The following is an 11,341-nucleotide window of genomic DNA, read 5'->3' as shown; positions in this document are numbered from 1 at the left end:
GTGTGTGTGTGTGTGTGTGTGTGTGTGTGTGTGTGTGTGAGTGTGTGTGTGTGTGTGAGAGTGTGTGTGTGTGTGTGTGTGTGTGAGTAAGCGTTTACACACTGAAAAGCTGCTCCTGATTGATTCGTGTTTTTGATCAGAGCGATTACTCCAGCGAATCAGAGAGCGAGGACGCCTTCCTGCTGATGCCTCCCAGAGATCACCTGGGCCTCAGCGTCTTCTCCATGCTCTGCTGCTTCTGGCCGCTCGGCATCGCCGCCTTCTACCTGTCACACGAGGTGAGGACTCAGATCACCTGCATGTTAACGTTTCTCTGAAATAGGAAATCAAAGAGTTCTCGTGTTTTGAAGCCAGAGGCTTAGCTGCATTGAACCCAGAACACTTTAACCTGCAATGTGCATGAATGAGGGAAACAATAGCGAGTGCACAAACTGAGACTGTAACCCCCCGAAACCGACGGGAGCATTTTAGGTCAAATTACTCTTGAACATGGCAAAATTGCAGCAGTTTCTGAAAGCACTGACTCTGTGCGTTTCACTGATGTTAGGGCCATTATGATAATCCCAGGCAGGGATTCAAATCTCAGCAAACAGCAAAAACAAAACAATAAAAAAGACGGTCAAAACTCTTCTCTCCACCAACCTTCGTCTTTACGTAGTGTGCCTAGGTTTACAGTAATAACCCTTAAATCACTGAAAAAGCACAGACCACTGGAATTCTTTCAGTTGAGCAAATGGTTCAGATTACAGATGTTTGTCACAGCAACAGGTTAGGCTTTAAAGCAGGGGTGAAGAACTCGAGGGCCGGTGTTCTGCAGGTTTAGACATGTCAGCTGGTTTAAATGGCTAAATGACCTCCTCAACATGTCTTGAAGTTCTCCAGAGTTCTCCTGGTAAAGAACATGTGAGTCAGCTGACCCAGGGTGATGTCTAAAACCTGCAGGACACCGGCCCTCGAGTTCTTCACCCCTGCTTTAAAGTGTTAAATACATCCGTCCTTAACAGAGCTACCAGAGGGCGAAATGCAGGGTACACCCTGAACCAGTCTAAGGCTGTGTCCACACTGGCCTGATAGATTTGAAAATGGCGTTTTCGTCTGAAAACGCTCCGCGTCCACACTAGCGTGTTCAGTTGTTTTCACAGAGTTGTGCGTCCACACTGAAATGGCCTAAAACGCTTACGTTCCAGTGCTGCACATGTGTGAAGCGCGAGAAGATTCGCCCTGCCTCATTTCTGTCTGCCGCTTATTTACTTCCGTCTCTTTGAAACGTGGCGGCAGAATGTTGAGGAAAAGCACCGAGTTTGTTAAATGGACTCACAATGAGGTGGAGTCGTTGCTGCGAGTAACACAAAAGTACAAAGTTGCAAAAGCGAGTGAGAGTTAGAAAAAAGAAGAAAAGCTCTCAGGAGCGCGTGCAGACTGATGTTAATCTTTAATACGGCTGTCAAACAAAACAACTGCTGTGTAACGCCCTCCGCTATCTTAGCTTGGTCACATGACTGCATCACATGACTAACACGCGTCATCGTTTTGGAAAGTCTCGGTTTTCGCTGTCCACACTGCGACGCATGAGCACCTTCTTCAAATGTGTGCGTTTTCGAGAGAGTTTTCAAAACGCCGTCTCAGTGTGGACGGGCGGCCAAAACGGAGAGAAAACGATGCGTTTTCAAACAAAGACGCATCAGTGTGGACGTAGCACAACACAGAACCATACAGACACTGTTATTGCATGTGAGAGGAGCCACACAGCCAGCCTGTCAGCCGCAGCTTCTCGCTGTGAGTGTGCTAACCACCGCACAGGGAGCACAGAGGGCTGGATAAATGAAAAGACTAACAACACAAACAACAGAGCTCTGGAATAAAACGTGGCAAAATTAACAAACTGCAGATCAGGTAACAGGCAGACATGCTGAGTGCTCAGAATCTCGTCACTATTGGCTGTAAACTGCACATGCTCCCTGTGCACGTCCACGTCCGCCTGCAGCCTCGCTCTGCTCTCTCGGCTCTGCTCATCAGGCCTGAAAGCGTCCGATTGGCTGCTCTGCCCTCATTGCTCTGATTGGTTCTCCGCACTCTGGACTCTCTGTCCCGTTCGGCTGCTTCCGCCGCTACTCTGCACAGCATCAACCCCCCCGCTTCTCCGCGTGTCTGTACTCTGCTCTGACACGGATCGATACTGCATCCACGACCCGTTCAGCTGCGATAATTATTCATGTTTGTCTAACTACAGTCTGATAACTGCTACGTTAATGGTAACAGATGGCCAATGTGATGATGGGGTCACTGCTAACAGTTAGCAGCTGTGGTTTGTCTGTTTGTGGGATGGAGACATGATTCCCTCCAGCTGGAATAAACTACCTGCATGAAACAATCACGTGACCTGAACGTGGCAAGTGACCGTTGTGTATTTACAGTAATGAGTCAATGTGTGTGTGTGGATCATTACTTCAGAGCTGCGTCTACACACACTGACACAGTTCATCTTATATAACTGATCTGCAGTCAGCTGGAGGAGGAGAGATGCTCTCACTCAGCTTGTTAAAAGAATCAGGAGTGGGACGGATGCGGCGCCTCCTGTGACCTCACACAGGTAGGATCCATGAAGGAGAACAGGTGAAAGGGAAAGCCCGTGAAACATTCAAACGAGAGGAAATTATGCATAAACGCAACGCAGACACAGGAAGAACAGAGAAAGGAATAAACCCACGAACCAGCAGACAGCTACACACAGACCAGGAATTTCAAAATAAAACAGGAAACAGTCACACTCTCTGGTTACAGTCCAGTCGTGCTTAAAGTGACGCTGCGTTGAAAGTTCCAGAATGAGAATTAAAACAATCACTTGATTCCAGCATCAGTCTGACAGTTTGTAGACGAGGTTTGAACTTCCTGTTCCAGACTCTCTACAGGCTTTTGACAAAAAATGCCGATTGCTGATTGGACGGCAGGAAGTCTGAAGGAAGCGGCTAAAAATGCTGAAAAGTTTAAATGGAGCTCTGGAATGTGCACAAAGCAGGACTGGTCGGATGCGGAGGGTTTTGGCAACAAGCTTTCTGGTTGTCACATATGTGGTTTCCATGGCAACTGCACACCTACAGCTTCAAGGGAGCCTGGGCTGGTTGCCACTGACAACCCTTCCCACACTGAAATCCGTCAGTGAGAAACAACAGAAAGCACTGCGGCAGGAGGAAGAGGAGGAGGAGGAGCATGGTTGTCCTTTCTCTGTCAGAGGTTCATCAAACCAAAATCATTAAGAAAGGAATATTTGAAAGGTTATGAGCGCGCAGGAGAGGATCCTGCTCACTCACAGAGGGAGCTTTACATCATGTTTGAAATACGAGAATCTTCTTTGGTCCCAAACCTTTAACACTAAGAAGTCCCACAGCCTTTCTAAGAACAGGCGCATCATTAAATGTACGATGACTGTGCCTGAAAGGTCGGAAACATGACACTCGTCAACATGTTCTCAGTAATAATGCTTATTTGAGTCCCGTGGAGATGTTACAGCTCTAAACGTACTGACGTGACTTCTTATTGAGGAAAAGTAACTGAGCGGCTGCAGCCAGTCGACCTGAGTTTATAATGAGCAGGTCGTTGGACGTGCTAATGCTAAACGGCTGCGTCTGAACCATCTGCTCCACAGTGAGCTTTAGTCCTCAAGTTTCCTTTAACTAGTTTTTATTGTATTTACTGCAGTCAAACACCCTGGACCTTCAGTTAGACACATGTCCGGTACAGAGGGTAAAAATATAAACTCAGTCTGATGCTAACAGAAGCAAGCAAGTCAAAACACAGAAAAGCACACCAGGAAATAACTTTTAAAATCAAGGACGATACAAGCTGAACTCACATATAACAAAGCTTTCACACAGATTACGGTGAACACTCGTGTGATGTATTGTGTATGAAGTCACATCAGGACTTTTATCTAATGATGGATGAGAAGAGAAACTCCCTCTGAAAATACTGTCAGGACACTTTCACTGTGAGAACAAACAGCTGAAAAGTGTCCTGAGAGTAAACGTGGCAGACTGAAACAATCGCTCCTGTTCATTATCTGATTTGGTGCTTTTAGAGCAAGCCCAACACGCACACAGATTCATTTCCTGGAGATTAACTCACACTACTACTGGGATGACCCTAACCTTAAAAAGCGTGTCTTCAAGCATTTCCCTTTTGTCCCAGTCAGAAAGACGTCTCTCTAATGTGGTGACGTATACACACTTAGGACCCCACAATGCCAGTAAAACCTGGCTACACATGCACACACAGTTTGAGCTTGTTACATAACTCTGGCTTCACACACACACACACACACACACACACACACACACACGTTCTTTATTTGAGCCGAGTGGGAGCATCTCCCCACTGGACCAGTCACAGGAGGTCCTGAGCTCACTGGCGCCCTCTGTCATGTGGTATGACATGGAAACTAATTAAATCTTACTGGAAACTGTGGTGATTACAGTGGTTATTTCCTGCCCACGAGCCAGTTAATCAGGTTTACAGAGTTAACTCAGCTGTCACCTGACACAGAGATACATGGTCACTGGCAGCACACGGCGAACATCAGCCTCGGAGCTCTAACACATACCAGACTCCACCGATAAAACAGAACAAACAACCTGCTGTCTCAGTCGGGAAATTTGCTTTGATGAATTTGGTGTTTTAACCTGTTACTCGCCCAAGTCACACTGCACAGTGTTGTTATGTCAGTCAGTACCAGCTCTGATAGCACATTAAAGCAGTAAGAATATTCAGATTCAGTCTGACTCAGTCAGGTGGGAGGCCTGGTCCCCCTGTGTGACGTTTAGGTTACTGTCAGAATGGACCGCTGCAGCACATCACTGTCATGTTAGCAACATTTTTCAGGTCCACTCATTCAATAAGTGGAATCCAAGCAGAAGCTGATGAAGCAGATATCTAATAGAGCCCCTGAGGTCAAAAACCAAGCAGGATGCTTTGCTCCCTGATCACATCATCTTTATTAAAAAGCGATTAAAGAGCAGAGAGACTGATGGGTCCTCTCTACTGCTCTTCCTCTGCCTTTTAATCTCATTTCTTCTGCTGCTGTTTTGCTCAGCATCTCTTTGTAAAGCTGATTATCTGCCGTCGTGCGTGGAGTCTCCCCCTAAGCTCGGAGCTCCGCGGGCGAGTTCAGACCTGAACGCTGCTGGTTTCATCAGAGAGAAGATGGAGACAGATCTTCATCACCTGATTGAACCAGAGGAAATATTCTGATCGGTAACAATTACTGAGGCGTACCTGGACTAGAGACTTGGGATGATCTGATATCCTCGTGTTGGTGTTGTTCCCAGACCATCATGAAAATGTTGTTCCAGGTTCAACATTGCAAGTGACCAATCACATTGTTGTGACGTTATTCTTTTGCGCGCCAAGCCATTCGTGCATTTATGAAATTCCAATGTTGCAAGGACAATATCAGTTCTGCTTACTGTTTAGGGTCAGGGTCAGGGTCCGTTGATCGGCAGACAGAGGCGGTTTCTCGCAGCTTAAGTACAGTTTTTTGTTTTACGGCAGTTTTTTCCGAAGTCGCAAAAGTATGACGTCACAACATTCTGATTGGTCACTTGCAGTGTTGATCCTGGAACAACATTTACTATGATGATCTGGGAACAACACCAACACGAGGATATCAGATCAACCAGAGACTTGAATCCTCCTATAACATCAGCAGGGGTTGGCGGAGTTGCCTTACAGTGAGAAGGTTTGAAGCCGTCAGCCTGCCAGACTTTTCCATGTTCTTCTTGTTCCTGCATGATTTCTCTCCGGCTTCCTCCCACAGTGGATGGATGGGTGGATACTTCAGCCCAGTTTCCCACTGTAACTGCCGTTCTAGCTCACCTTGGTGCAGTTTTCTGTGTTTTGTGTTTCTTTTCCCAGCTCGTGTCACACGAGAGCGACGAGATAAGGAGCTAACCTTTGTCTGACTTGTTTTTACGTCTCTGTCCCTCTCAGACCAACAAGGCAGTTTCCAAAGGAGACTTTCACCTGGCCAGCTCCAGCTCCAGGCGGGCTCTCTTCCTCGCTGTCCTGTCAATTACCATCGGGACAGGTATCTATGTGGGCGTGGCCGTGGCGCTCATCGCCTACCTCTCCAAGAATCACCACTGGTAGCCTAAGATCACAGAGTGAACCCTCACCTTCCCCTGGAGTTCAGCTCCCCAGTGAGTGTTTTCAGCATGTTGGCCGTCATCTCGAACTGGAGAACTTCCTGTGAGCGCACGATGGCGTCGGACACCCCGCTGTGCTGTTCTGAAGGGCCAATCGGATCCAGCAGCATTTTTTAAAGCTTCTGCTGGCGTTAGTTTCTTTAAAAGAACATTTTTGGTGTGATTACTCTCATTTCCATCATCCAAACTGCACTGAATCATCACTTTAACTGTATCTGCATGAAAAGTTCTTCATTACTGTTGGAGGACATGAATCAAAAAGCTCGAATAAACCCTGGAGGTGATGTTAACGTTCAGGGTGTAACAGTTTCTCTCATAGGAAGTTTTTAATGTCCACATCAGATGTTCAGCCGGAATAAAAGGAGGAGGAGTTTAAAGGAATACCATCAGCAGCACTAATAAGCATTTGTGTTATTTATATCCTGCTCTGTGGGCCATCAGCTTACCTGATTTAGCTCTGGACGTTACCTGTTGGCAAACACGGCCTCCATTTAACACTTGTGAGACTTTTTTGGATGTAAATGTAAATTTACTCTCTTCACACTTAAACAAAGACATAAAAAATGGGACCAAACTGTAACATGATCTACAGTGATGATAAACACAAGGAGAGTGTGAAGGGAGAGATGACCACACACCTGTGCTCAGGTGGACTCGGGTGAATGTGTGAAAGTGGACTGGCTGCGTCCTGTTTGCATATCAGGACAGACACAAAGACTTTTTATTTATTTATTTATATTTTTGGACAAACTCTGGACTTGTTCATGTGATAAAAGAGACACTGCTGAACTCTATCAGCTGATCCGATGACATTGACCTCATCGTGTGTCCTTTTGGCTTTAAACCAACACAGAAACACCAACAACCCACCAGCTGGTACGCCGGTGTCGAGGGTAGAGACACATCTTTCATCTGTCATGGTCTCTGCAGGTTTAGCATCTGGAGGTCAGGCTGGGACTTCATTTAACATCTGTGTACAGTTTGGTTATGAAATTTGGACATACATTCATTTATTATTCTTTCTTATTGTCTGTTATGTTTTTAAGCCTCTTTGAAAGTCTACAGACTTCTGGTCCAGAATCAGGACATCTCAGTGAAAACTGAATATTCAGCAGAAACCTTAAAAGACTTTGGAAGTGTTGTAATCATGGTTCTAATGCAGGACCCTGTTTGGTGGCTGTGTAAGACAGGTACTCGGGTCCTCGTCTACAGGTGAGCACCGGGAAACGAATTGTCATAGTCATGTGTGGACATTCAGAAAATGTTATGTAAGACTATCGGTGCGGGAACGTTGGGAGGTTTTTTCCGGGGTGTTTCTGATGTTCACGTTTGTCTGGATGTCCAACTACAGATTTTTGTCTAGAACTTTTATTCTTTTGTTCATCCACAGATCTGATTGTGATTTTTGGGCTGGCCTCTCTTCTACACCCTTGGTACTGCAGGTCCAGTTTGATGGTGGACTTTAAACGAAAAACAAAAATCCTTTGAGTGATATGGGAACATATATGAGTCTTTAGATGTCCACTGATGTCCACTGATGTGTAAATGTACTGTGGATTCTACATCTGTGTCAAACTTAATTCAGAGGTTTTAAAACATCCACTCAAGTTTCATTTTGAGGGCATCAATCCGGGATTGTTATTGAAAGTCTTTAAGTCTCAGTCTCCGTGGTGCAGACCACATTTATCTTTTGGCAAACAAAACCTTGTGTCTATCTCTTTGGTCCTGATCTTTGTTGGACACAATGTCCATTCACAATTTTTGCTGAAGGCCTTCAGAAATCCAAGAGTCTCAAAACTGATGTTGAATCTCCACCAACATCTGAAACCAGTCTGGTGTTTGCATGTCTGCCCACTCCTTTTTAGGAAGTCCACCCAGGTCCACCCAGGTCCTATACTGAAGGCTGTACATGTCCAAAACAAGCTGACTGCTCGTGGTGATCCTTCATAGAGAAAATGTTAAACCAGGGGTGGGCAACTCCAGACCTCGAGGGCCGGTGTCCTGCAGGTTTCAGATGTGTCCTTGATCCAAACAGCTGATTCAAATGGCTAAATGACCTCCTCAACATTTCTTGTAGTTCTCCAGAGGCTGGGTAATGACCTAATCATTTGATTCAGGTGCGATATCCAGGTTGATATCTAAAACCTGCAGGACACCGGCTCTTGAGACCTGGAGTTGCCCACCCCTGTGTTAAACACACATATCAGCTATACAGGCTTTGTGAAGGTCCAGGGTCATTGACTCAAAGTCCATCCAGCACTCGTGTTGGAAGTGTTTAAATGTGAAACCGACTGTGTATCCATGATAGTCATTATTTCCCAGTACAAACCTTCAGAGCTGCAGTGAAACCAAACAGAAGAACACATACACATGTTCCTGAAACTCTGATAACAATCACTGCTGTCAGACCCTGAAGAATTATCTGTTTAATGACTCCGCCCACCTAGGAGGACAATCTACCACACCTGATTCACTGCTAAGCTAACCTTCAAGCTAATCGGGCTCTCTCTGACTTCAGACCATCGGATAGAGTCTGCAAATACTGAGTGGATAATAACGCCCGTTTTTAATGATTGTAAAGTCAGACTGAAACAGTCGTTGGCTGTTATGGATTTCTAAAATTAACGGGATGAGTCTCGTGCATTTCTTTACTGAAATCAAGCAGAATGACCCTTTAATCAGAGGTTCACGCAGTCTTCAGGTTTAAGCTGCAGGTGTGGCTCTGAAGGTGTTCAGATGGGTGCTTTTGTTTGGCGTGTAGGAGTACAGTGACAGCTGTTTAAACCCCCGATAACAGAAAGGCCGTGCAGCCACTGGGTAACGTAGTGGGGTGTTGATCGCAGAACGTTCATGATTCCTAAAAAGCTGCGGTGCGCTTTATCAGCCTGGACTGGAAACAGGAAATGGTTCATCCTCGGCAGCTTCAAAGTCTGGGCTAAAGGGCTGCAACCGTCATCACACATGCTGTCCGTACACGCTCACTGAATGTGTTTGACTTTCACTGAGATTAGCATCTGCTGAATGTTTCAGATTGAACTCTTAATAAAAGTCAGAATTAAAGGAGCTTTTTGTCAAACCTCCCTGTTTGCTGTCTGTCAGTTGTTTGACTCTTAGCCTAACATGCTAAGCTACATGAGCTTATAACTTCCTGCCCAGCTACAAATCAAACAGAGCTGCTCCAGTTAGCTGTTTTTTTAAGACTTGCTGGACTTTAAGTGCTCGCTAATAAAAAATGTAAATGTTTGTGTCTGAGGTACTTTCATTGAGTTGTTTGCAGACAGTTCAGCCTCACACACTTCTCCACCTAAGATGGTGTCCCTGCTGCAATCTTTCCAACCACAACAATTCTCCTCTCAGGAACAATTCTGGAGAGAAAAACACACGGGAGACTGGATTAAATGGTAAATTCACACAAGCACTTTTCTATACTTCAGTGATTTCAAACATTTACACTCAGGTGCATGCACTGGAGAGCAACTCAAGGTTCAGCATCCTGCCCAAGGATAGATTGGCATGCAGAGTGAAGCAACCAGCAATCAAGCCAACAACTATCCGATTAGTCTTGAGTTATACTTGGGAATATTTCTTAGGAACACCTACAGCAGGTAAATAAATATCAGTAAATATATTTCTAAAGATGCACCGGATGTCAGTAACAATCCAAATCAACGGGTCGGTGCTGTTTCTCCATGCCGGTCACGTGGACTTTGATGGCGCTGTAACCTGCACTGGTGGACGGCACGCTGAGCTGCTCACAGTCGCCGGCTTCTGGAAGTGTTCCTGAGCCATGCGCTGATTTATCACAGAGTCGTGTTTTTAATGCAGCGCCACTGCAGTTATCAGCCTCGTCTCTGCACGCACACATTCCTCTTACTATGCTGATGATACAGTCTTCTCCCAGCACGACATCCCAGTGTACTTCAGATCCAGACACACACTCAGACACACACTGGTTCATCACAAACTCAACAAACCAGCTGTGCAGAGAGGGGCGCTCGGACGTCTACACTGGACACACACTTCATAAACACACAACACAGAAGAGCCACCTCGAGGGGTCAAGACTCGGCTGTTCATCTGCATCTAAAGGTCAAAGGTCACTCTTTGAGGACGCCAATGTTTACATGTTGGACAGAGAAGACAGACGGAGTGAAAGAGGAGTGAAGGAAGCATCTATGTCCACTGTGAATGACCATCTTTGGACAGAGGGCGGGGCTTAGCACACCAACTGTCTTCCATCTATAATCCAGTCTGAGATCCTTCCTAGACGCCTTAACGCCCACTCACACCCTGCATCTGGTGACCTCAATAGGTCACATGATAGTGTGGGCAGGGTCTCACAATGGTTTCACCTGAAACCTTGGCTGATAATGACCCGTGCCCTTTTTCACACCTTGGCTCATTTGATGAGTCACATGATCGGCAGTGGGTCAGCGACCCTCTCAGGGACACGCCCACTAGCGCTTAAATACCTGGGACCCTCCACCGTTTGGTGTTACAGCTGAAGAAGCTGAAACTTCTTAAAGAAGAAGAAACTTAAAGAGCTCCAGCTCACCTTTCCAAGTTCCTTAGAGTACCGATTATAGATGCAGCTTTTTCAGACTGCTGGACCGCTGCCTCTCCAACATGCTCTTTTTATACCTAATCATGTGACTGACCTGCTTCCAAATAACCGGAGTGGTAGCCAAATCTTCCTCCACCTGTTTTGTTTTAGCACCACCTCCATTTCCACTCATCCTTCCCAACTTTTTGAGACATGCCTCTGCCATCAAAGTCAAACTGAGGGCTCATTGTCTCCCACATTTATTATGAGTTAAATGTGAGTTTATGATATGTGCATATCATTGTATTCTGTTTAAATGTACACACAGTGCTTTTAGGAACTGGGTTGTACACAAGCAGCTTACGGTGCTTGGCTGAACTGTTCAGATGCACTTTACTGAGTTTAAAGACAGATATTCATCCTCACACTTCATACTAAATGAATGAACAATGCAGCAATGAATGTGTCGTGAATTGCAGAGTTTAGGACCCAAATGCAAACACATGGTGATGGATAACCTACACTTCAATTTTATTTGTGTAGCACAAAATGACAACAACCACAGCACAGAGACGGCTCTCCTAAAGGTTTTAAATGATCT

At 45.6% G+C, this 11,341-nt stretch overlaps 1 protein-coding gene across 4 annotated transcripts in view; it reads left to right on the top strand.

Annotated features, from left to right (window-relative positions):
• syndig1 (synapse differentiation inducing 1) overlaps window positions 1-8,187 on the top strand; it is a 16,159-nt gene extending 7,972 nt beyond the window's left edge. For 3 of the 4 annotated variants that reach the window (XM_005754260.2, XM_005754259.1, XM_005754258.1), the window contains 2 exons: window positions 141-278; window positions 5,983-8,187. In XM_005754260.2, coding sequence (XP_005754317.1) covers window positions 141-278; window positions 5,983-6,141 — 297 coding nt within the window. In that variant the 3' untranslated portion in view covers window positions 6,142-8,187. The remainder of the gene's footprint in view (window positions 1-140; window positions 279-5,982) is intronic. The other variant, XR_001290166.1, reaches the window with a different exon arrangement.
• The last annotated feature ends 3,154 nt before the right edge of the window (window positions 8,188-11,341 follow it).

This window comes from Pundamilia nyererei, unplaced genomic scaffold, assembly GCF_000239375.1.
Source record: "Pundamilia nyererei isolate P.nyererei 1_Seehausen unplaced genomic scaffold, PunNye1.0 scaffold00528, whole genome shotgun sequence".
Classification (NCBI taxonomy): Eukaryota; Metazoa; Chordata; class Actinopteri; order Cichliformes; family Cichlidae; genus Pundamilia; species Pundamilia nyererei.
The sequence above is the reverse complement of the archived record's forward strand: the minus strand, read 5'-3'. Positions and strand labels throughout refer to the sequence as shown.